The sequence below is a fragment of the Mirounga angustirostris genome, unplaced genomic scaffold (assembly GCF_029215605.1).
Source record: "Mirounga angustirostris isolate CCGP_5_RB_7025 unplaced genomic scaffold, mMirAng1.0.hap1 SCAF_12, whole genome shotgun sequence".
Taxonomy (NCBI): domain Eukaryota; kingdom Metazoa; phylum Chordata; class Mammalia; order Carnivora; family Phocidae; genus Mirounga; species Mirounga angustirostris.
This window is the reverse complement of record NW_026991720.1, coordinates 27,671,106-27,698,849: the sequence shown is the minus strand read 5'-3', so window position 1 is coordinate 27,698,849 and position 27,744 is coordinate 27,671,106. Positions and strand designations below refer to the sequence as shown.

At 35.0% G+C, this 27,744-nt stretch overlaps 1 protein-coding gene across 1 annotated transcript in view; it reads right to left on the bottom strand.

Annotated features, from left to right (window-relative positions):
• The window catches only part of SLC13A1 (solute carrier family 13 member 1), a 124,023-nt gene that overhangs the window by 6,488 nt on the left and 89,791 nt on the right, over positions 1–27,744 (bottom strand). The window contains 5 exon segments of the mRNA XM_064575630.1: positions 15,587–15,752; positions 17,117–17,254; positions 19,120–19,281; positions 22,121–22,230; positions 24,965–25,071. Of these exon segments, the coding sequence (XP_064431700.1) occupies positions 15,615–15,752; positions 17,117–17,254; positions 19,120–19,281; positions 22,121–22,230; positions 24,965–25,071 (655 nt within the window). The 3' untranslated portion in view covers positions 15,587–15,614.

Here is a 27,744-nt window from a genome sequence, read left to right as displayed (position 1 = left end):
AAAACTGTATTAAAACTTTATTTAAAAAAAACCTGGGACCAATGGGTAAATAAAAGAGATTAAAGTCCCCACACAGGGATTATTCTTCTAAGGGAGTTTGGCATGTGAAAAGACAGTCTTATAAATCAATGGGGAAAATATTAGACTTCTCACCTTATATTACCAGGGCAATAGGTTTATTCGTACTGAAAACTTAAACATAGATGCTTATCCTCAGTATTTACAAAAATACATTTTAAATGGATTAAAAACAAATGTTAAAAGCAAAACAAATATTTTAAAGGAAATTATAGGGAATAACTTTATAAGTGGAGTAGAGAAGGCTTTTCTCACATAAGATACATATAGAATAAAACACAAAGGAAACATTAATTTGGTAAAAATTAATAAGGATTAAAAGCTAATTTAATGAGGGTTTAAATCTAAAATCTTCAACTTGATTAAAAAAACAAAATAAACAAAGGCAAAAGATGGTCATTCATCAGGATAAGATATATGCAACTCTAAGTGTCAAAGGATTACAAGCAAGAATGTATAAAGAAATTCTACAGTTTAATAAATAGAAGCCAAACAACTCAACAGAAAAATAAATGGGAAAATATATGAAAAGGCAATTAAGCGCACAAGGGGACATGAAGAAGGCTTTTCATTGCAGTATCTTTTGTTTTGTTTAAACTTTTTTTTGAAAGCTGAGGTGAGGATATTATTATTTTTTTATTTAAATTCAATTAGCCAACATATAGTACATCATTAGTTTCAGATGTAGTGTTCAATAATTTATCAGTTGGTATAACACCCAGTGCTCATCACATCATGGGCCTTACTTAATGCCCATCACCCAATTGTAATAACAAAACATTGCAAACGATCTCAATGTATATCAGTGGAGGAAAGGCAAATACTTCACAGACTAGTCTTACAAAGATATTTTCTACATTCATTATAAACTAATGAAATATGTTATCATGTCATATTTTGAATATATATTGTTAAGGGATATATATGTTCTGAAGAAGGACGTATGAACGTAAACAAACGACAAGCCAATTTAAAGTCATGTTTACCTAGTCATGAAAACAGATTCCTAAAATTATTATGGCAAAGTTTTAGTTAATTTAATTTGAATAACAATAGAAAATACAAAAAAGATTTATTAAATAGTTTTTGGCAATTCACAATGATCTTTCTCTCACTGACAAAAATTAGTGAAATTTTATTTTATTGACACTGGCAAAAGTAGTTTGGCAAAAATTGAGAAAATGACAAAATTTAGAATTAAACTTTCATTCAACGTCATACTCTCTAGATTCCTTGAATTTATTAAGATTATATCTTCAGAAAAACGATATTTGTCAAACAATGTTTGAAGACAAGGACTGTTTTGTTTCATTTTCATTCCTGTAACCCCAGTCCTCTGCCCAGTTTCTAGAGCAGAGGACCCATTCCAGTATCGCTGAAGGAAAGCAGGAGGACTGCTTCTCAGTCACTACAGGATAGACGCCTGACCGCTAGCTGTTAAGTCCTGGTGGGCTCCAGTGCGATGCTCTTGGTCATTTTAACATTATTCCCATCTACTGAATTATTTAATATTTTTGTCAACCTGATCAACTTAAAAAACATTCTACTTGCTTTTTTAAATGTAAAATTTTAAAATGTATTTTGTTACAATAGCCACCCTTGTTTTCTGTAATTATTTATCTTCTGTAAGTTAGATTAATAGTATCTATAATTACAGTTAAATATAATATAGATTAGTGGTCCTTAACTGGGGTAATTCTGCCCCCCAGGAGATATTTGACACAGTCCAGAGATAACTATGGTTGTCACAAACGGAGGACGTCTGCTCCTGGCATCTGGAAGGTAGAGGCCGGGAAAGCCGCTATGCATTCTACAGTGCCTGGGACATCTCCTCACATAACAGACTTACCTGGACTTCAGTGTCAGTAGTTAACGTTGTTGAGAAACCCTGATAAATACTGCAGGGAGATGGAAAGACATTCAAAGACCAATGAGTAAACTAGTTCTCCCCATTGAGCCAGTGTGTAACAGAAATCAGAATCTCCCAGAAGAAGAGATGAGAATGCACATGAAAGGGCTGCATGTTTTGTTTGTCTGTTTTCCTTCCTTCCCTCAGAAAGTTTGGCAGAAGTGCCCCTGTCCTCTTCCCTATGCTGTAAGGAATGGGAAGTGGGGCAGAGCCTGGCTCCGGGCAAACACTTACCTCCATAGTGATTAGAAGGAGGAGTTTTTGCCCAGAATCGAGAAGACTAAGAGCAAGCCTAAAGAATTTGACTCAAAAGGGAATGAAAACCCTGAATCCCTTGGCTCTGCAACCCACAGATACATCATGCAGCTAACAAAGGAAGTGCAAGCATGCAGTCACCAACATTAGGAAGTGGCTCAGCACCCAGGAAAACCCAAGGTCAGATCCTCCCTCCATAGAGGGCCTGGAGATTGTATATGTACTTTCCCTTATCTATTTGAACACAAACAAAAACCATTAGAGAAGCATGCAAAGGCACTGAGTGTAGCTTTAGTAAATAACACCAAATGAATGAAGACGGAAAAAAATAATTTAAAAAAATCCTGCGAGGATCATTTATAACCTTCTACAGTCACTGGCGAGACTTTAATAAGAGTATTAAAGGCCAAATAATAAATTATGTTTGGCTGCCTTTGCATATTTTTCCATAGGTTATGCAAATAATAACTGAAATTATGCTAATCTAATCTGTAGTGGCAATCTTAATCTTAACCATAAGGGCAAGAGGAAAATGCTGAAAACTTGTTTATCACTAATCTTGCTGCCTCTGAATCTGAATTAAATTAATTTTTCCACCTTTAACAAACTGGTGAGGCAAACATCAAATATATCTCACTGTAGGAAGGTTAAAAATGTTTTTATGACCCCTGTGAAATAAAATCTCTGCATCCAAAATATGTGAGTCAGCACATGGAAATCCCCCAGAACTGTGCCTGCTGTACCATAAAATGGGTGAGCTACTCTTTTTATTAATGCTGGGCCCCAAGACAGCTTCGAGTCTAATAAGTGCCTTGTGACTAGCTGAGTGAAGGAAGTGTAGGTGTGGTGGTCTAGTCCAGAAGTCCTCATGGGACTGACTCTGAACATCAGGGGGAAATATCTGGGGGGAAACCTGGAGATACCAGGACCAGGAACAGCAAGTGCACAATTGTCATTCGTTGTGTCCAGCAAATGTTCTTCAAGCAACCGCTTTTCCGAGTCAGGAAAAGACTAAGTAATCTGGATAGGAACAGAAATCTGAGTAAGGAAAATCAGTGACACATGCCATCTTCTAGCAAGAACAGATGAGATCACAGCTTTTAGCCATGTTGAAATAAGTGAAGCGAAGCATGTACTGATTACAGTGAATCAGCTGAACATCGTGTAGAATTCCACAGGAAAAGTAGCTCAGGGAAAAAGTATTTGTTCTGATGATAACATTAGTAACATAAAATCAGCATGGGACCTATAAAAATAAGACTGTAGGATCTTATTAAAGCACATAAAACAGGATCTGAACAAATGCAGTACAAAAGAAAATGCATATTAAATATAACCACAAATCAGTTGGTAGCAATAAATGCTGACAGCGTAGAGATGTTATTGGCTAGTAACATCTAGAACATATGTAACAAACACAACAACATAACATACGGTTCACACTGTATTACCATTTATTAGAGATCTTTTTAAGACTTCTAAACATATGGGGTTATTTTGAACTATCTTTTGGTCATTAGCTACTAATTTTATTACATTGTGGTAATGAAGCATTGTCTAAAATCTATTTGTTGTAGTTTATTGAGATGTTTTATGAAATAGTTCGTGATCAATTTGTAAAAAAAATAATAGAGAGATGGACACAGTTACAAATAGACAAAATAACAGGATCATATTGAAAATTTTATTCCAATAATATTGAAAACTAAGGTGAAAGTCATTCATAACAAAATTTTTTAAATATGAATTGATTTATAACATCGAAGCAGAATCACATCAATTTACTAACCAAAAATCTAGTTGGGTAGAGGGATGGCGAGATGGACAGATACGTGATAAACGTAGAGTAAAATGTTAGTGGTAGAATCTAGGTAGTAGGTAGAAGGACCTTCACTAAAATTCCTTCAACTTGGCTATATGAGAACTTTCATAGCAAAATTTTGTGGGAAAATTCTAGGTATTTATATAGCCAATTTTTCTCGAGTCTCAGAAGAAAGATAATCTGTATCTAATATAAGTAACTCCAGGGAATTGAAAAAGTGGGAAAGATACTTAACTTACATGATAAGAATATTGTAACCTTGATAATATAGTTGGGCAAAGACAAAGAAAGAAAACTTATAAACTAATTTTTATATGAACATTGCTGCAAAACATAAGAAAATAGCTTTATGATATTGGGGGGGCAGGGACGTGTTTCTTAAGTGAGTGTATAGAGTATATTCATAGAGGGCAAAAAAGACAAAAAACACAAAATACAAAGGAAAAAACACGTAAGTTTTACTATGTTAAAATGAACAATTTGGTTCAACGGTAATCCATCGTGAAAAACAACATCAATAAGAACAACCACCGCAGCAGCCGCAACAACCTGCCAACCAGCATGAGGACTGTTATCTAAAGTAAAGAATTACTATAAACCAATAAAAAGAAATAACAGAAGGTTAGGGAAACCCACTTTATAGACAATTCAAAGAACATGAAATTCCAAGGGCTGGCTAATAAATATATGGAAAAATGCTCAACCTCAGAAAATATTAGAAAAATGTTAAAAGCAGTATCAAGATAAAATTCCTATGAGAATGGCAAGAACTGAAATGTTTAACAACAAATGTTGAAAAGGATGTGGGCAAATGAGAACTCCTGTACCTTGCTGTCATACTCGGAGTATAAATGAATATGATCACTACTGAAAGACAACTAGGCAATACCTAGTAAAATTGGAGATGTCCATACTCTGGAACCGAGCAATTTCAATTGCATTGATCTGCTCTAGAGAAATTCATATATGTGCACAACGAGCCATGTGCAAGAATATTACTAGGAAAAAAATATTGTCCATTATTAGAGGAGTTGATAAAAATGTCTTTTAAAATCTAATGCTATACAGAAATTAAAATGAATAAACTAGATCTACACATATTATTACAGTTCCTAAGAAAAATACATTGTAAAAATATACCCATAGAATGATAAAATTATATAAAACTTAAAAAACACTCCAAACACAGTACTATAAATTGATTTTACATACACACAAATATAGAAAATGTATGATATCATGGATTAGATGGGAATGAGGTTAGTGATTACCTCTGGTGGCAGTAATGAGTTTTAGGGGGCTTTAGATATTATTTGGATTACTTATTTCTTTTGGAAAAAACATATGGAATGAGTATTATAAATTGTTACTAATTTTAAAAATTTGCATGGTAGGTTCATGGGATAGTGGGTATACTGGTATTGTTACTAATATTTTCTGTGCTTTTCTATATATTTGAAGTATTTCATAATTAAAAATTAAAAATAGATAAAAACAATTGATATATATGGAATATATTTTGAAGACTATCATGGTCATTCTTTAGATAAAATATTCAGAGTCAAGCCAGTAGGATACCAAACACCTGAACTAAAAGTGTGGCATTTTTCCTCCACTCTGCCCTCACCCCACCTCAACTCACCCCTACTTCCCACCCATAACAAGACTTGCTTTTCCTGAGTGATGTTTTGTGATTATTTTTATGGGATTTTATTATAGAGCATTCTAAGAAACAGCTCAGGAGCTTCACTATTATATTAATGTCATTAAGGGTGGGATCTTCTTTATCACCAAGGTAAACAAACACCTGACTATATGAAACGTATCTTAAATGTACTGTAATGCATTTAGCTTCAACTGATTTTCCTGTATTTATTTTCCCTACGTATGCTCTTTCTTCCTCTATTTTTAAAAAATTGTCTTAGATTGTAATATCTATAATCTAATTGTAATCTTTCTTGGAAGGAAGTCCAGGGTAAAAGTTTAAAAATAAACAGATTAAAAGAAATTATCAAGAGGATTCAAAAAAGGAGTTGATTTTCTAATCCTACTCTTGTATAAAAACAGTGATCCATATAGGGAAAAACGTATTTTATAAGCAATAATAAAATATTCTTCAGAAATGAAAGCAAAATATATATTTTTTCAGACTTACAAAAGCTAAAGAATAAAAATTATATCTGGTAGAAATTAAAATAACAAGCCTATATAAAAGGAATAAAGAATGTGGGGAAATATAAAACAATTTTTGATATTTTCAAAAGATATTTGACTATTTAGATAAAAAATAGCAGGAATGCATTTTTGAGTTTATGATACATATAGAAATAAAATGTATGACAACACAAAGTTGTAATGGGGGGGTTATAGGTATAAACTCTTTTAAGAATATTATAATTATATAATTATATAATGATACAATTATAATATATTACTTATAGTAAATTGCGATAAGTTAAAGATGTATACTATAAATCTTCAAGCAACTGCAAAAATTACAGTAAGTCAAGAAATGAAATAAAATTAAATAGTAAAAAGTAGTCAAAAAGAAAAAAGTAGTCAGTTAATCCAAAGGAGGGCAGGATAAGGGGAAAACAAAGCACAGAACAAATAATATAGAAAAAAATAACAAAATGGTAGATTTAAATGCAATTATACCAATAATCACTTTAAATATAAATGGCCCAAGCACCTAAATTAAAAGACAGAATCTGTCATATTTGATTAAAACATAAGAAAACAAGGTTCAATTATATTTCTTACAAGAAACTCACTTTATATAAAGACACAAGTAGGTTAAAAATGAAAGGCTGGAGAAAGATAACCCATGCTAAAACTAATTTATAAAGTTGTAATACTTATATTAATATCAATATATTTCAGAGTGAAGAATATCAAAATTGATAAAAAGAGCATTATATAGTGATAAAGGCATAGAGTGCATAGCAATTTTAAACACTGGCACACCAACCAAAAAATAGAACTTTGATAAACATAAAGCAAAACCTGATAAAAATGCAAGGAGAACTGACAAATCCACAATTATCGGCTAAGATTTCAACATACATCTCTCAATATATAACTGATAGAACAAGTAGGAAAAGAATCAGTAAGAATATAGAATACGAGAAAAAGTAGCAACCAAGCTGACCCAATTGACACTTTAGAAGACTCTGCCCAACAACAGCAGAATACATATCCTTTTTAAGGCAGAATATTTATCAAGATGAACAATTTCTTTCATAAACAAATCTCAATAAGTTTAAAAGGATTGAAATTCTACAACTCCTGCAGATAATTGAAGAGAAGAAAGTGCTTCTTAACTCATTCTCTGAAGCAAACATTACCCTAATACAACAACAACAAAGGCAACAAAGTAAGAGAGTTATAGACAATGCCCCTCCTGAACATTGGTGCAAAAATTCTTAACAAAATATTAGTGAATAAAATCTAATAATAAAAATAAAAAATATCATGTTCAAAGTTTGTTTAATTCAATGTAATTTAGCATACTAACAGACTAAAAAAGAAAATCATTAATATCACCTCCAAAGACGTAGCAAAAGCATTTAGCAAATTCCGACATCCATTCCTGATTAAAACACAAACAAAAACTCAGCAAACTAGCATTAGAATTTCCTCAATCTGATAAAGAGGCTCTGAAAATTCTACAGCCAACATTCATAATTAATGGTATGAAAAAAATGCTTTGCTACTAAAAGAAGAAAAAAGACAAGGACATCCTTTTTTTTAAAAGATTTATTTATTTGAGAGAGAAAGATCGCAGGGGGGAGGGGCAGAGGAAGAGGGAGAGAGAAACCCAAGCAGACTCCACACCTGTTGTGGAACCCAACATGGGGCTCTATCCCACAACCTTGAGATCACAGCTTGAACCTAAACCAAGAGTCAGACACTTAACTGACTGTACCACCGAGGCTCCCCAGAAAAAAGACAAGGATACCTTAAGATAAAATGAGAAATAAAAGTATCCGGATTGGAAAGGATGAAATATCACTGAGTTTATTCACAGAAGATATTATGTACAAAATCCTATGAAATCTAAAAAAAAAAAAAAAAAAAAAAAACCCAACTAGAAATAATAAGTTAGCTTAGCGAGGGTGCAGGTACAAAATCAATTTATAAAAATAAATGGCATTTCTAAATCCTGGCAATTCAGAAATTCAATTCAGAAATTGAAGCTAAAAAACAAGACCACTTACAATAGCATCAAAAATTGAAATATATTAATATTAAAAATATGAAACATTTAGGGATAAATGTGCTTAAAGATGAACAAGACTGTACATTGAAAACTATAGCACTAGTCAGGGAAATTAAAGAATACCTAAATAAATAGAGAGATACAGTGTGTTCATAGATCAGGAGACTCAAAATTTTTAAGATGTCAATTCTTCCTAAGTTGATTTATGTGTTATGACTAGAGTTCATTGGGTTCCTGTTCTAGTCTCAAAAATTTTTGCTTCTGGTACACAGCTTATTTTAATTGTCAAAGGTAGCGAAAGTCCCTAAACTCCATCAAGAAGTGTTAAGGAAGGAAAGGAAGCTAGTCTGGAAGGCCAACATTCTAACAGATACAAAATTGTTTGAGGAATTAAAGTCTTTCTTCAAACCAAAAGCCAATTTCATGGCAGTCATTTTAAGATAAATCAAACCTCCTTTATTCAGAACATCTCTTCTTCCCTAAGCTTTTCCACCAAAATTTTCCCCCACTCTCTGTCAAGATGACTTGGAGTTTGAAAGCCACTGCACAAAATATAAGGTATTTCATTTTCAAGCTTTATTTGAAAATGTATTCGTAGGCCATAATAGAATTTGGAGTAGATGTATATTTGTAATTTCTTTGTGTAGAAGTGCTGTAAGAAACCACTATTCTTGAGATTATAACAAACACAGTATCTGACTTTCTGAGAAGTCCAAACACATTTGCTTTTTTAAAAAAAGACAATGTGTCAAGAAAGAAAGGTGTGCTAAATAAAAAAGGACAGAATGAAGCAATTAGAATAAATAAGGAAAATAATGGAAATGCTGGCTATTACTCATGGATGCAAGAGCACATAAATTTTCTTGGAATGAAGGAGGAGGCTACGTGACATTTCTGATATTTTGGTAATCTTCACCGCATACTTTTCACAGAACGATATCCACAAAGGCATGGCGTCTGACTCAGTGGCCCAGCCGCGCATGTGCTGCAGTGGGGAGGTCAGAGGGTGCACTCAGCTCAGCAGGTGTGCAGAACTACAGCTGTCAGGATTCATCAACAACCCTGCTGACAATGCTCCAGGGAGCACTGGCAACGGGGGCGGGGGGTTGAACTATTTGAAAATCCCTGAAGTGAAAACTAATGATGAGAATCATTTAATGGAGTGAGAGGCTCATTTGATACCAACATGCCACGTTATTTCAAAAAGTCATTGAACTTGGTTTGTAGTATTATTGTATATGGTGTCTAAATTTTCCTGTATTTTCTTTGTGTGCTGAATTCTATAAATGGAGATCCATTTAAAAAAGTACATATTTTGTTCACTGTTTCACCTTCAGTGTTCTCTCTCAACCAAGGACCAATTGGGTAAAAATGAAAAGATTCTCTGGAAATCTCTACTTAGGTGTTATAAACTAGGAATAACCTTTCTAATGCAAATCTAAGGGTTTTTTTTCTTTTCTTTTATTATGTTATGTTAATCACCATACATTACATCATTAGTTTTTGATGTATTGTTCCATGATTCATTGTTTGCGTATAACACCCAGTGCTCCATTCAGTACGTGTAAATCTAAGGTTTCAATGAGATCCTGGTTAAGAGTCTTCTGAAGAAGGAGTTTGACCAAGGCTACTGATTCTATCAGTGCAATTACTTCTGTGCGATGTAGTAAGGAATAAAAATGATACAACATTAATAAGAGTGCTATCTAATATTGAGCATTTACTTACAGTTACTGCTCTAAGTGTTCCCTGTGTATTAACTCCTTTAATCTTTATAACTCTATGAAAATATCCTTCTGCTTCCAGAGGCCCATTTTCAGATGAGGAAAGTGCAGCACGCAGAGGTTAGCTAACATATCTGAGGATGGGATGGTGAGTGGTAGAGCAGGAATTCAGTCCTGGCAGTCAGCCTCCAGATCCTATGCTCATAAACACTGCTTTAGACAAACAATGGCTTTGGTGTCTATTTGAGCTGGGCTGATTTGCTCTGTTCTGTGGCTATAGGTTACATTCATTATTGTTGCCATGAGCTGATTAATATACTGACTCTTCTGGGTGTAAGATGTGAGCTTCAGGCTCTCTCTCCCTTGCACTTAACATGGAGTCCTGCAGTAGAGTACGCTAATGGCAAGGAGTGTCTAAATAAAATAAAAGGCTTAGACACACCTTCTTCCTAAGACTGCTTGGACCCCAGAGAGATGCAGAGAGCATCCAAAGTCCTGTAAGCTCCTGAAGTGGGGGATCAATAGGGCTTGTGGTTATGATGAGAGATGTTGATTTCAGGGATGATGTGAGTCGCATAAGTAGATCTTCAAATCAAAAGTGAATGATAAAGCCAATGGGAATTGTACACTTCATAGGAATGTACATCTCAGTGGAAGCCAGTCCAATCACAAAGACTAGATGCGTTTCTGCCACCCAGTGAGAGTTTCATATGTACGGTCTACAAAACTTAGATAAAAACCCTAAGCTGAAGGAAATAAGAGAGAGGCTCTAAAACACAAAAACTAAGTTGACTAAGTTAGACTCTGAAATCAGTTAAAACACTGCAATGGTGAATTTGACTTAGATTTAATTAGATTAAATGTTCTGCTGCCAAGAAAAATGGGGACCTGAGGACAAAATTAGAATATTACACTTTTCATATCTAAAATTTCTATTTGATACTTTTTCAGATCTATCTGGTCACTTTTCATAGTCTCTCGTTCCTTATTATATTTGATTTCTATTGTCAAAACATAAAAACTTAGGGGCTTAAAACAGTAGTCATTATTATCTTAAAATTCTGTAGATTAACAGACCTGTCCCAAAACAAGTCTCATAGGCCTAAGATCAAGGCATCTGCCAGGCTGTGCTCCTTATTGGAGGCTCTTAAGGAGAATCTACTTCTAGGCTCTTCCCATGTGGTTGGCAGAATTCAGTTCCATGTACCTGTAGGACCGAGGCCTCTGTTTTCTTGTTGGATTTCAACCAGGGGTCATTCTCAGCTCCTAGAGGCTTTCTGCATTCCCTGGCTTCTAACTCCTTTCATCTTCAAATCCACCAATAATGAGTCCAGTCCTTCTCATGCTTTAAATCTCTCTGATTTCCCATTGTCTCATTTTACCCACTTGACTCTTCTACCTTCCTCTTTTGCTTTTAAAGGCTCATATGATCACATTAGGACCACCTGGATAATCCAGGATAATCTGCATATTTTAAGGCTAGCTGATTAATGTTCTTAATTACATCTGCAAAACCCCTTCACAGCAGTACCTAGATTAGTGTTTGACTGAATAATCAGGAGACAGAAATCTTAGGGAGACATTTATTACCACAATTATTATTATTATATTTCCAATACCCTCTTTTATATTTTCAAACACACTCCCTCATTTTATATTCTGTATTTGACAATTAGAGTATCTGTTGTCTTTGTACTTTGGATTGTTTCTTTTGCTAATGTGGCTCTTGAACAGTATATTTTATGTCTTGGCAGACTTTACAAGTTTTGATTATAATCCCTCACGGAGCTTTAACATTAGAAATTCTTCGAGCCCCAGGTTGAAGAAGGTGTTCCTTCTTTTGCCAGGTACTTAGGCACACTACCAACCCAGGATTATTTTAAAGTTTGAGATTAAGGTTTTTTTTCCCACATAAACTGGTAGTGAGACTTTAAGCCCATAACCGGCACAGTCATGAATTCTCAAGGGAGATTTAACCCTTTTACCTGGTGCATAGACCAATGAATGTTTCCCTCTATAGGATGGGTTTTTTTCCTAGCTCACATTTTCTCAGAGAATAGTCATTTGAAATCCTCACTCTATGTAGCTTTCCACTCAACCCACAACTTGCTTGGGTCCTGGCTTTGTCTCCCAACCCTTGTTCCCTGTGTGCCTATTAAAAGAAAATTTTGAGATCTCTAGGGATTAGCAGTTGCCACTCTCAATCCTTGTTCAAGTGTCTGGATTCTTGCTGGTGCTCCATCATTTTTTTCTTTTGAGGACTTTGGTTATTTTCTTGCTGACACGGGAATGTATGTTATACAATATTTTTTATTAGTTGGCTTTAAGATCTACTGCCCAAAACTGCCCCCAATATCTATACTACCATACTGTAAGTAAGACAAGCCCCTTTATTTCTTTTTTAAATGCTGTGCCTTTTTCTTCCTAGGCAAATGAAGATCCCCATGTTTGGAAAAACCCTTTAATTTCTGCTGTAGTTATATGCTGTTTTACTCTTTACTCTTGGGCTAGTCTGGTCTCGCTTCTATGATGAGGACCTGTGGTTTTGATATTTGCATTCCCAAAACTTACCTAGTAAATTTTTACTTTGACTAAAGTGCTTCATTTCTGAATAACATGGCTAATGGTGTCCTAGAGCAACAATTTTAACTTTTCCTTTTTAGATTATGTTAGAGTACTAAAACTGACCCAGTTTGTTTGGGTTTATTCTTTCATTATTAGTACAACCCTCCCCCTCCTAAAAGTAAAAAACATTTAATTTGCTAAAGTCCACATAGCCAAGCAAAGGTAGTCATTCATTAACTAAATCAATAAAACTTTGAACAAAAAGTATCACAAAGATCCTTACCAATATATTTAGCCATGGCAGAGATAGAACAATGTATCTAATAATAAATCTTTGAAATATAATACTATGTAGTACACATGTCAAGAAACAGTTAAGGTTTTGTTTTATTGTTTTATCAGGATATTATTTTTATCAATTTTGGCTAGTAGGGTTAATTAGTGCCATTGGCTAAAAGTGTACTTCCCTACCTCCCAGGCTGAAAAGGGAGAACAAAGGCCTGGATACCAAGTAAGGTGGGAAGAGTGCAGACATGTGAAAGGAAGGAAGTCTGAATTCTAGAGATGCTTACATGTACAGAGGCAGCTGAGGGGAGTGAAGGATACACATATGCCAGTGGAGTCTTCTAAGCACTTGTATGAACAGACAGTAAATAGGCACTTAGTGAAATTGCTACTATTATCTAGACAAGATCCAATCCTAAGTAAGATCCTGGGATTTAAAGTGACAAAGATTTCTAGCTAACCTTTAAGTAAGGATCGGGATAATAACAAAAACACTGTCTACCATAGAGTGGGAGGACAGAGATTTGTTTAATCATCTGTTCAGATCCCCTTTTGGAAACTTTCAAAGACACTATTCAACTTTCAAACTAAAATAACTTGAGAACTTTGATGTAACTGGGACAAATGTGAAATGGATGAGTTAAGTCATTTTTGATGTGTCAACTAAATAGAAAGATGTAGCAAGAGAATGATATGGCTCACTTAAACAAATTTTGACAAAGTATTATTTTTCCTGTACTCAGGGGCAGCTGTTGGAAGTAATTCATTAAAATGATTCAGGTTGAAATGTTTATATTATTCTCTTGAGAGCAAAACTTACTCATTCTAATTTGAAAAGTCATTTCATTTTTCATAATTAAAATGTATTCATCACATAATATAATTCAGCAGTGATAAATTGAATGACTAGAAAAAAGCCAAAAAGAAATACTATGGATCATAAGAAAATGTGTAACATATGATAGGGAAAGAAACAAGTGAATAGAGGGAACTTAGAAGATACACATAAGCAGAAATATATTTTAAGGCTTAAATGGACAAATTTTTAAAAAATGATAAATTTTGCATTGATGAATAAACAGAAAAGAATGGACAATCTATCATATATAATTTTTTAAAGAAATGTCTTCCTTTTAAAAAATACTTTTTACTATATTTAATTTTTAAGAATAACTTTATAAATACTATCATTTGCAAAAAACCCAAACCAGGTCTGATGACTTCTATGAAGATTAAAAATACCAAAGGTATTTTCTTAACCTGTCTTCCTTTTTATTTTTAGCATGAGAATTGTTATGTTTTAACTTATCCATCTTTTCCTAACTGCACATTATTTTGTTTTTGATTGTCATTTTTTCTCCCTGTAGTCGGATTTTGGAATGTCAAAAGACCTTACTCCTCTTCACATCCTTAGTGTTCAGAGATTATTCTCTTCCAATTTTTGTTTGTTCAGATCTCTTTCTTTTCTTTCCTTTTTGTTTTTGTTTGCCCATGAATAATTTATTTTCTCTTTTGTAAATTTGTCAGTAGTTTCAATTTTTTATTCTTATTTTCCATGTGATATTTCACCTCAATGTTGATAATAATGGAGTTATGTGACTTTTTTCTATCTCTATACATAGTGATAATTCATTTAAATTTCTCAATCTCCTCTTTTTACATATGACCTATGTATTTCTATTTTTTAATTTTTTAAAATCTTTTTTATTTTTTGAGAGAGAGAGAGAGAGAGCGGGGGAGGGGTAAAGGAAGAAGGAGAGAGAGAATCTTAAGCAAGCTCCAGGCCCAGCATGGAGCCCGACGTGGGGCTCGATCTCACATCTCTGAGACCATGACCTGAGCCGAAATCAGGAGTCAGATGCTTAACTGACTGAGCCACCCAGATGCCCCTGACTTTTTGTATTTCTGAAGATAAACAAGAAAAATTGCTATACATTTACATAAATGTGTTAATAGTTTTATAGTGTTTGGCTTTCTTTTATAACTATACTGTGCTAACAGTGCAAATCATAGCAAGCATTATTCATAGCTCTACAAAATGCATTTCTTAGTGCACTGAGATATTAAAGATATGAATTATATTAATCTAACCATAGGGTCAAGTAGAAATTAATCCTTATCCATGACTTTTCTGTTATTTAGTGGATTCAACTATAATTTTGAAACTACTAATTCAATTTCAATTTTCATACCATATGTATACATCAAGAATAATCTGGTACTTTTTAAATGAGAGAATGCACATTTCACTTAGATTAAACCTTTCTTCTGTACCACCAGCTGGCCACAGTTTTGGTTTTTCAACAAATTCCCTTCAAAAACACTACAGAAGTGATTTATCCATGTACCTAATTAACTGGTATATTTTATTTCTTACTTCTGTGGGAAGTTTCTGAAATAATACATTGATGTTTGAAATGCTACACCAAACCCAAACTGTAAAATGAAGCAAATCACTTAATCTCTTTGAAGGTCATGTTATAAATTACTCTTATGTTGAAGCAGGATGCATATGGTTCATGAGCAAAATCTCAGCTGTGGGTTTCTTGATAAAGGCACGTAGATGCTCTTTAGTTGCATCTCAAAGGAATTGTGAACTCTGGGTTATGACAGCAGGTTTTGGTGTTTACTAGAACCACAGTAGTGAGATCAGGACTAATTTAAATGTGTCATCAATTTTCCAATGCCAAATCTGCTGTGAATTCTCAATGGTTCTCAAAACTCACCACAGGATAGTCATAACATTCATGCTTGTCATGGCATGGTCTCATTACTAATTGGAGGAGCCCAAGAAGGGTAAGTAGAGAGGTCAAACATAGCCCTGATCCACGTGGACATGCCCAGCATCACCACGGCAACACCCACAATATTAACGCCAAGTCCAGCTTTAACCTTGAATAGGAAAGAGCATAAATGTCAGTTTTCTGAAGAGAAAACCTATAGGAGAATCAGAATACTATAGCAGAAAGTATATGTCAGATTTACATGCATCAAAAATGATTAGTATAAGCTGTTGTCATTTCATAAAACAATGAGTTCTTCCATTCATGTCAAAAGAGAATCTGTCCCCAACTAAATGAGATTTAGTTGGAGATTCTATGAGGTTCCTCTGCTGATTAAAAAAAAAATCCTTTTAAAAATTTGCCATTTCATGTTAAATCAGAATATGAGTTTTGAGGTCTTATATTTCAGTGGATAAGGTTCAGGTCACTATATGATAACTGGATCCTTCATATTCACTCAGTACCATTATTAGCTTAGCCTTCAGTATTCTCTGATTGAGATTTAATAAAATGCCACTTCTATTCATCTTCCTTAGAGTTCTCATTTTTCTGGATATCATCATCCTGGTATCCACTAAAAATTTCAAAGTTGCTTTCTATCTATTAAAACAGAGGTTGGCAAACTCCTGTTCATGACCTGTTTTGGTAAATTAAGTTTTATGCGACCATACCCAGGGCGGTTCCATGTTGGTGTTGGCTGCACTCAGGATACAATGGCAGAACTGAGTAGTTGTGACAGAGAGCATATGGCCCAGACAGTGTCAAATATTTGCTATCTCTTCACAGAGAAAGCTTGCTTATCTCTGAATTCTCTGTATTAAAACAGGGAGTCCCAAAGGAAAAGGGGATACCTAGCAATGATTATTACAGAGGCCCCCTTTACTATTCTATTCATGCAAGCCACTCATTTATTCCAGAATCCTGTTTTTATTTTTTTTAAATTCACATACACTGGACAATGGTTATATTATATTATGCACATTTTCTTTTCTAAAAGGATATTATGTGACTTCTGCATAGAGACCTTTCCAGAGTTTTTACATTGCAGGGTGGTAGGGACAGCACTATGTGTGGAAGGAGGGAACTGGGACTTACTTTGGAACTGCATTTGCACAGTAAGCTCACTGAATTTACTTTGGTTATATTCTTGTTTGGTTTGGACGTTGGTAATCAAGACTGGGGGGAGACTAGAATATTCTCACTAGTCCTTGACTACCACTCTTTTCATTTTTCTAGGACATTACTGATGCATTCAGTATCTCTGTATTTGTGACCACAAATTCTAATGGCAAGTTTGCTTCTGGTTATCATTCTTAAAAATAATTCTGTGACCAATCATGTACTCACCTTCAGAAGCAGAACTCAAGCCATGCTTTTCCTGGCAGCTGGTTAGTGTGTAAAAGGAGTGATAACCCAAGACATTACACACAAAAATGTCTACTGGATCTGATTGCTTTCTTTCAGCTCACTCACCATGTCAATAACTTTTAGATGGCCATATGAAAAAACAATAGCATTGGGCGGATTTGCTACTGGTAGGAGGAATGCAAATGAAGTACACAGAGTAGAAGGTATCAAAATATAAAGAGGGTTCACTTGAATGGCTTCAGCCTGGTGGAAAAGATAAAAAGGAGTCTATGTAAAATTTTGATGTAGGCACCAAGGATCAAAATGAATAAAATCACTATGATAAGCTTTCCCAGAAGCAGGTAAAAATCTAAATATGATATTATACACATAAATGCAGTTACAACTTAAAGAGTATTTTTCAGAAATGTCTCTTCCTCTTGTTTTTTTATATGGTTATTGGTGCTCATTTAAGTATTACAGCTCAGTTCATTTAGAAAATGAAGTATCAGTTATTCCAGGAACTAAATAAAAACAGAAACAATTTATTATTTATCTAGTGCTAAGTGTTCTGTGTGTGTGTGTGCATTTATGTAAAATAACTGAATTTTCCCAATGACCCATGAGATGGCTACTATAGCCCCAAATAACAGAAGAAACTAGGGCCCAGAAAGGCTAAAGTAACTTGTCCAAAACAAAGCTGGCAAACAGGAGAGCTTCTGAAGGGTCGTGGGTTCTTCTGGCTCCAAAGCTCCTCATTATTCCATTAATTTTACTGCCTCTTTGCCATATATAATTTAAAATTTGCTTAGGGGGGCGCCTGGGTGGCTCGGTCATTAAGCATCATGGGCTCAGGTCATGATCCCAAAGTCCTGGGATAGAGCCCCGTGTCAGGCTCCCTGCTCAGCGGGAAGCCTGCTTCTCCCTCTCCCACTCCCCCTGCTTGTGTTCCCTCTCTCGCTGTGTCTCTCTCTGTCAAATAAATAAATAAAATCTTAAAAAAAAAAAGAATCATCTGGCTTCTTATTAAAAATACAGATTCCTGGGGGCGCCTGGGTGGCTCAGTCGTTAAGCGTCTGCCTTTGGCTCAGGTCATGATCCCAGGGTCCTGGGATCGAGTCCCGCATCGGGCTCCCTGCTCGGCGGGAAGCCTGCTTCTCCCTCTCCCACTCCCCCTGCTTGTGTTCCCTCTCTCGCTGCGTCTCTCTCTGTCAAATAAATAAATAAAATCTTTAAAAATAAATAAATAAAATAAAATTTGCTTAGGGATCATCACAGAAGGAGAGTTACTACTATTCTTAACTCATCACATAATTTTCTAACTGTGCCATGTTGAGAAGTGAAAAACAGAAAAACCAAAATGATATTTTACCAATAAAAACTGCCTGCATTTCTTGTCTAACTTGAAGCAGTAGCCTAAGAATGCCAACATATGCCCCTTGAGCTGGTAGAGGAACAATTCCAGAGGGCAATCCTCCTTAATTTAACATGCTACTTTCTCACCACGCTCGGCTGTCCCAGTAAGAAAAACATTTTACTTAAAGCTATTTCTTGTAATTGCTAGCTACGTGGGGAGGAAAAAGGAAGACTGTCTTTTCCTTTCTCTCCTTGCAAATCTGTTTTTTACTTATCTTTTAAAATTATTCCCTGGGCCATAGAGAACCGTGTCTAAGATATTTAAGCTTAAAGCTTGAAATGTAAGCCTAGCTTTTCATTCACTTGCAAATCACTTATATGAACCACTTCTCAGAAATTGAGGAATAATCTGGAGGGAGAAGTGTCAGTGTTAGAGATCTAAATACTGAAGTTGCCAGCAAACATGGACTCCCAAAGTCTTACAGCTGGAAAGGATCTAGGCCGACCCTCCCACTTATCTGCAAATGAAATATCTGGGCAGAGAGAAGAAGGTGAGTGCTTCTCTTAAGATCCTGCTGCTTGAATGTGGAAGAAAAGAGTTCTCCTGAGTTGAGGTCTCCTAAAAATGTATTAATGCAAATAAAGACCACTCTATAAGTTACTTACAGGAAGATCATTCATGCCAAAAATGATTCTATACCACAATATGAGAACAAGCAAAGTAGAACACAACTCTTTTGATGAGTATAAAAGCAGATGAATGAGATACTCACCAATGGAGATAATATAGGGAGAAGGAGGGTAATGGTAGCTGGATTGCTGGCTACCTCTGTTAAAGATGTGACGAGCAAAGAAGATATCAGAATGATGAGCCATACTGGTAATGAACCTAGAGGAGATAATTTATTTCCTATCCACTTAGACAGTCCTGATTCCTTAAAAAAAAAAAAAATTGCAATGTTATTCATTAACAATTCATTTTAATCAGACACAATTTAAATGTATAAAATGTATCACTTGCTCTAAGAACTCAACTTCTGAAATATAAGTTTAATCTTTAATGTTTTTCCATGGTTTGGAAGATCTAGGTGGCTTTGACATGGAGGAACTCTCAATTATTCTTATTTTAACACTATTGACATGCTTTAGGAAATTTGAATTGTCTTCTCACATTTTTTCAATTAAATTTTAATTTTACGTAATTAATATATGTGGATATTTTAGGGACACCTGGGTGGCTCAGTTGGTTAAGCGGCTGCCTTCGGCTCAGGTCATGATCCCAGGGCGCTGGGATCGAGGCCCGCATCGGGCTCCTTGCTCAGCAGGGAGCCTGCTTCTCCCTCTGCCTGCAGCTCCCCCTGCTTGTACTCTCATTCACTCTCTCTCCCCCATGCTCTCTCTCTCTAACAAATCAATCAATCAATCAATCAATCAATCAATCTTAAAAAAAAATATATGTGGATATTTTAACACGTCATGTGGGACTATGGGGCTTTAGGAAAATGGCAGCCCTCTGGTCTACCTCTCTCCTCTCCTAAGTTGTGTTCCTCAGAGACAATTTTCAACCCATATTAGCTATTTATAGTTACTTTTTAAATTATGCTTTTTCCTAATTTTCAAATTTAGACATTATTTACTGACCTTCTAGTATGTTACATAAGGATTTAGCTTTCTTACACCATCCACTATATATATATTTCCTGTCCCTCTATTTCTTTTACTCATATATCAACATTTTTTATTAAATCAATGTTTAAAGTTTGCCATTATGAGTACATGAATATTACTCATACCTCAGTTACTTAGTGTACTGTGATTATGTTAAAACAATGTTAAGGGGCATTTAAGAGACAGGGAACTACAAAAAGGTGAATGCTTTAGGAGCTAGCTGCTATCTCAGGGCTCCCAACCAGAAGGGTTATCTAGTTCTGGCCATTTGCCAAACTAATTACAGTTTGGAACAAAATTTTAAGAGTAAATGTCTTCAAAATCTTTGTAAAATCAGTTTCTAAGGGCATATTTGTCCACAGCCATATTTTTGAAGCTCATGGCTTCAGTATACCCACTCAGGGGTAGGGTTATTCTAGATGTCCCACAGACATTTAATTCTATATACTAGGAATTTCATAGATCTCCCTCCATGCTTTCCCTAATTCTGCCAGTGAGAGAGCCTAGTGTATCACAGGCTTTTTCATTTTCTTAGATTTTGTAATTCTAGGGTCTGGGTAATACTTTTAAAATTCCTTTGAGTATCTAGGGTCCAATTCAGACAGATATTCTGGGAAGCAGAGATGAACAGAATTCATATCCATGTCAGAATTGCTGATTCTGATTCCCTCATAATTCAGATTATCAGTCAAAAGAATGGAAGTTATTGATTTTCAGAAACCAGATCTCATTCTTGCTGAAATAGTAGAAAAGTGTATTTGCTTTATATTTCTATCATTTTAATTTGAGTGGTCTCTGAGGCAAGCCGAATCTAGACATAAAACAACATTGTAAGTGCCACTCAGAATTGAGACAATTTCTAAGATTTTCATCCATTACTAAATCATATTGCTGAGAGCTCAGTGTCCAAATATCACACAGAAAAAAATGACAATGAAGTCAGAAGCAAAAAAGTCTCCCTATAGGCTATTAAGAAGATAGCAGATAGTTATTTGTCTAGAGAAGAATAAAAATTTAACTTTCCAGAAACTAAAAGCCTGGACACAACATATCTCTCTCACCATCCTTTTTACGTTGATGACTGAATAAGGAAATGGAACAGCTGTGAGCTTTAAGTGTTTCACAGAAGGCTATGAAATCCAGAAATGAGAGGTTTTTAATGAGTCAAAGAGTAAAAAATTTTCATGGACTTTTTGAGAAGATACTTTTCTTCTAGGAGTCCTACAATGACTTTCAAGTAACAAAGGCCTCCCCAAACTTGTACTTTATATAAACTGGATAGATGATAGGCCAAAGAAATAGCAACTTTATTCCTCATGGTGGCTTTATTTCTCCCTAAAATTGGACATAATACAATATTAGCCATGGTTGTGTAAAATTCTCTCTGGACTTCATTCAATAAACATGTACAAAGTACCTTTAATGTTCTTAATAGGTAATAAATAATGTAATAAATAAATGATGCAATAAAGTACTATTATTTCTCATTCTCCTTCTTTGACAGCCTTAGGACTATGATATATTGAAGGGAAGTCTGTGAGCTACTCAAATTCATCATGAAATAAGGTAAAGTTATAAACAAAATGTTTTGGTAGGAGTCATTGTACATATGATTTTTATTTTTTTTCTTACTAGCTAATTTTATAATACTATTTTATGGATTAAGAATTCTAATCTTTGGGGAGCCTGGGTGGTTCAGTCAGTTAAGGGTCCAACTCTTGATCTCAGCTCAGGTCATGATCTCAGGGTCGGGCTATGCGCTCAGCAATGGAGTCTGCTTGAGAATCTCTCTCTCCCTCTCTGCTCCTCCCTGTCCACCCGCCCTTGCTTTCTCTCTCTCTTAAAAAAAAATGTGAGAGAACTCTAATCTTCTTTGCTTTATTCCTTTTGACATATTGGAACATCATTAAAAAATGATATTTTATACCTGCAGCCTGTAAAAATTATTAAACTCAGTTCATCTGTGTGGTATACTTACTGCATGGCTATTGAATTCTGCATCATTAAATGATAGAATAAAGTTGAATATGCCAAAGCTTGAGTATCTCCTGTTCTTCTTTTGAAAAGTCTAGTTAATTGTTAAATATCTTAGGCACAGAGTATTACCTCACAGCCATCTGCCAAGGCAAACCCTCCACCAACAAGAATGGCTATATCCCAGGGCATGAATGACTGGAATTCTTTCCAAGTAATCAGTGGAGAATAATCAAAAGCAACTGCAAAAACACAAGTCCTGTAGTTATACATTGCTTAAAATACGACAATATGACATTTTTTCTATTATCCTAAATCACCATCTCACAAGAAGTTTTTAATATTCCTATATTGTTTTAGATAGGGAACTTGATTTGGACTTTGAGTAATTTCTACCTGGCTGAGGTAGAACATTGCATTACAAAAAATTTTTTAAAGGTGCCATAACTTGGAAAAATCCATTGGATCATATTACAGAGTAAATTTAGATAGATTATAACATTGTCATTTATAATGCCATTCATTTATTCCTCCATTCATTCATTCATTCAACTAACATCTTTGTCTACTATGAGCAACACAGTGCATTGGACTGTACTCTTCTCTGCTATGCAAAACGTCTGTAATATGCTATTGGTTCTAATATCATCAGTGTAATATAACTTTATTCACTAATATTTACTTGAATATTGTTTTTTTCAAATCATGAGGAAGGTCATAATAGATTCATCAGGATTTCAGTTTAAAATCAAAGTTCAGATTAAATAATTTTTTTTTTTAAAGATTTTATTTATTTATTTGACAGAGAGAGAGTGAGAGCAGGAACACAAGCAGGGGGAGTGGGAGAGGGAGAAGCAGGCTTCCCGCTGAGCAGGGAGCCCGATGTGGGACTCGATCCCAGGACCCTGGGATCATGACCTGAGCTGAAGGCAGACGCTTAACGACTGAGCCACCCAGGCGCCCCCAGATTAAATAATTTAAGTATCATTCATAAGACTCTTAAAATTCTTATAAAGCAATTATCATAAAGATTTCTCTTGATATTTGGGTCATAATGGCTCATTTGATTTATTGAGAAAAAAGGTCATCCATGAATGTATTATTCCCATTTAACATTTGTGTGTAACAAGCAGCCTTCTACATGGTAAGATTTTAGGGTTACTATAAGACCCCTTCCTATTTCCTCCCCCCAAACCTAAACCAAACCTACCATCACCACTGATGGAAATTTTGCTATTTCTCACTTGAATTAAGGCATATATCCTGTAAAAATGCAAACATCTCTGAAATGTACCTCTCACGTAAAATTTAACATATGATGTCTTATTTGTCATTTTTAAACCTAGTGTTTATGAGTTTATCAGGGAGAACAGGAGTTGAAGAAGGAGAAGAGAGAGAATGGTAGATAGGGTATGGGGTCCAACTGCAGGCTGCCCTAAGATGGGCCACTTTGGCATGAACATTATTTTGAGTTAAAAGCAATCAAAATGCAGCAGATTCAGAAAAAGCTCTTGTCCTCCCCCTCAACTACCTGCTTGTACCAGGAAGAGAGACAGATTAATGATTCCTCTTTACCTCAGAGACTTATCTGCATAATTAGGCACCCTTTGTTTTCCAAACATCTTTTACCTTTCTGTTAATGGTCTTTCTCCTCTTTGTATCCTCAGACCCTTACCCCTCTTCTTAGCTCATATAAGTGTCATGTTACTGTCTTTGGAAGTTCCTTGTCTGTGTGGATTCCCTGTATATACACTATTAAATTTGACCTTCTACCATTAATCTGTCTCATGTCAACTTGATTCTTAGTCCAGCAAGAAGGATCTTGAAGGGCAAAGAAAATTCTTTCTCCCCAACAGAAACAAGGCTCTTCCTGAGAGGGGGATTCAGATGTGGGAGCCAGGAAAGTTAAGCCAAGCATTGGTTCTTCAACATTTGCCACTGACAAGCCTTAGGACTTTGACTGCAATGGTCAGTGCCCTCAGGGTCTCATAGAAATTATTACTCTGTACTTTAATATCTCCTTATAACACACTTTGAGATGTTCTAGTTTCAAGTAACGAACAAAAAGGTACTTATATCAATGCTATGCTATTTACATATATCATGTCCTAGTCATCTGACTCATTAGTCATTTAACAATTTGAACTCAGGGAGTCAGGTGGGCCAACCCAGTTGCATGAATCCCAGTTCCATCCAAGTAAAAAAAGAAGGAAAAGAGAGAAATAAAAGAAAACCCAACAATAAAAACCCCCACAACTCTACTAGACTATTTCCAAACAATTTTAAACTATTTGTCCCACAATAACAACATAGGAATCGGACTACCCAAAACATGCTATATTAGTATAAAACACAGACATGGACAAATCCTATGTTTTAAAAGTATGTGTGTGTTAGGAGAAGGAGGGTATGTTCACATAAACATACTTTTTTGTCCATGTATTATAAAGACAATGAATGCTCCCACTGAATACCTCGTCTTTCATTTGAGACACTAGGTTCTGGCTAAGTGTGGGCTTGATTTGCATTCTCTCCAGGATTACTATGAGGCTGTAAATGCCCTTTCCCTTGAAACTCCTCACCTTTTTAGATCCTCAGCATTTATTACCAAGGGCTCATCATGAAGTGTGACTTCCAAGTTCTTGTTCCTATGTTTGCCAATAGTAAGATTAATCCTGATTATGGCAGGGGAGGTGGGCTTATTGTGGACCATATACAGTGTCGCTCGAAGTGAAATCCTAACCATGGTGCATAAGGAAATCTACTTCTCACTTCTGCCAAGTAAGATGATCCTTCTTGTAGGGGGAGGACATGTGCTGGTTGAATAAGGGTTGCGGTGTGCACACAGGGCATGCTAAGCCAGGGGCTGTGTGAGCATGTCCATTCCTTCTGTTTTAAGTGCTAACTGAAACCAATGGAATTTTGTAACTTTTGCTCTTCTGTCAAATTCATTCAGAATTATAAATAATACTCAACCAATTTCTCCTGTAGGTGTAGTTTTAGTCAATCTCTTAGCTGGGATAAGAAAGAATAGGATTCCTATAAGTAAGGCAACAGTTGAATCTGTAGCAAAACCGGGATACCTGAAAAAGGACAGATGTGTACATTAAAAAATGGCATTAAGAATTTGTATGAACCGAACAGAAATTGACTATGCTATTGGCATACAAGTGGTAGTGATGGTCCAGGTTATTTGTTCTGGATAATCTGGTCTAAAATCTATGGATTTCCAGCCAAGCCAAAAATTTCAGACCACGTTCCCATTGTTTTCATATATGTATCCTTATTTTCAAAACCATGAATACACATACTGACATACTAGCCTAACATGGCAAATTCCTTTTTAGGTAAAGCTTAAGGATCTGGTAAACCATTTTTTCTTTGAATTATTTCTTCTAATTATACTGGTGGAGAATTGAGGCAAAAACAATTGCTAGACCAGACAAAGCCCTGTATAATTGTTGTATAACATCCCACTATTGAGTTGTGGCAAGGAAAGGGTGTTTCTGGCGTCCTCCAAAACTCTTCTGTAAATTATGAAAAGACATTGATCTGTTTTTCTAAGATATAACATCTGCTACTGTGATTATAGGCCCTGACCATATCATATAAATGAAATCAACCCATTTAATGCTTTGCACCCTATGAAACTCAATCAAGAATATTAATTATTAGAATGGTTTATGAGATGCTCATAAATGATCACTGTACAAATTAAGAGTGATTCAGGAACAGATGGAGTCTTAGAATCACCATGCCATTTCAACAAGTAAGATAGGCTCCCAGAAGCCTCAACAGTTAAGAAGCACCTGGAAACCAGATATGAATGAAACAGACATAAATAAGTAGAACTCAGTTTTAAGATTCAGCAATATTAACTAGTGAATCTTTGCAGTCTGAGAAAACATATGTACACCCTAGAGTTATTTTGCTCCCTTGTAACCAAGTAATGTGTACATACTATAGAAGCTCTCTACTTCTGTGATTTACTTGAGCAGTCTAAATAATCAAGAAAATGCTTTATTTTATTCACTCTGACAACTTTATAAAAGAGCCTGTTTTCCTTAAATATAGATTTTATTTATTTCTTTGCTGAGTAAAAAGCTATCTTGGTGTAATTTATTCAACAAACTTTACCAATATTTATTATTTAATTGTTCCTTATTGCTTTTATTTGAGTTGTAATTTTTTATGGTATTTTTGCCAAATTAGGTCAGGGATCATGTAATCTGATTTTGTTTTATGAAAAGCCACGTTGAATTCAGTCCAGGTTCAAACAGATGGAATGAAAACATTAGGTGGTAGCTATAAATCTTGATATATCATTCTAGCTTTGGAAATTCCAAATGCTTAAAATCTCTATATTACACATATAGTCTACAGAATATACTTTAAATAAAATCAAGCCATAAATACTGAAGTAATTTTGTTCCAAAGACTTTTAAAACTATAATTATTTTATTATTAGTTTATTTTCATTTTATTTTCAGTTTATTATGAACAAAGATTGTCTCACTATTATGAATATTAAGCTTATACAAATTTTATTTGCTTTGGCAACTTATGAATCAAAGTTGATCAGATTTGTATCCTCAAATCCCTTCTTTTCTCAAACCTTTGTTCCTGTTCCCATTGTTTTTTCTACGAATTCTAGGTAACATGAGCACCTGCCTATATCAAATACACTCTGTTCTGCTGCGAACAAAATATCTCCTGAATTACATTTTCCTTCTGTAAGGGACAGAAATTAGAAACTGATTATATTGAATTTCCTACTGGGATTTCTTCCTGTTTTTTATTAGCTACTGTCTGATTTCATTTGGTTTTTACACACTGGTGTTTAGAGAAGACTCTCCCTACCTAAGATAATAGGAGTGGGATAAAAAAATAAATAAATAAAATAAAAATAAAAAGGAAAATAATTACTTTATGTTGGTTTAGGACCTATTACAAAACTAAAAAGTAATACTCAAACTGTTAAATGATAGCTTTCTATGAATAGCTTGCTTTGAATAATTGGATGCTGCCTTTTGTTTAGACTTTTCAAAGTGAAAAGTCTTAGTTCTAAACAAAAAGTTTATCAACTGAAGCTGATCCTTTGAAACATGCTACCATATGATACATGTCTTTCTCTGATAGACATTGGGGAGGGTATGTGCTATGGTGAGCGCTGTGAATTGTGTAAGACTGTTGAATCACAGGCCTGTACCTCTGAAACAAATAATACATTATATGTTAAAAAAAAAAAAAGAAGAAGAAGAAGATAGCAGGGGGGGAAGAATGAAGGGGGGGAAATCAGAGGGGGAGACTAACCACAAGAGACTATGGACTCTGAGACACAAACTGAGGGTTCTAGAGGGGAGGGGAGTGGGAGGATGGGTTAGCCTGGTGATGGGTATTAAAGAGGGCACATTCTGCATGGAGCACTGGGTGTTATGCGCAAACAATGACTCATGGAACACTACATCAAAAACTAATGATGTAATGTATGGTGATTAACATAACAATAAAATTTTTTAAGAAATAGAAAAAAATTAAATTAAATTAAATTTAAAAAAAAAGAAACATGCTACCACATCGAATTGGTGCACTTGTATGTTCACCAGAAATTTGCACACAGACTTTGCACCTTTAAAAAATGTTGACAATGCCTATATAGCCAGAAGGCCCTGATTCAAGAAGAGAGGGAATTCTTCATTCCATGTAGGCAAAATAGTTTTAACCCAAACAATTTTGGTTTCTGTCCCCACAAACAT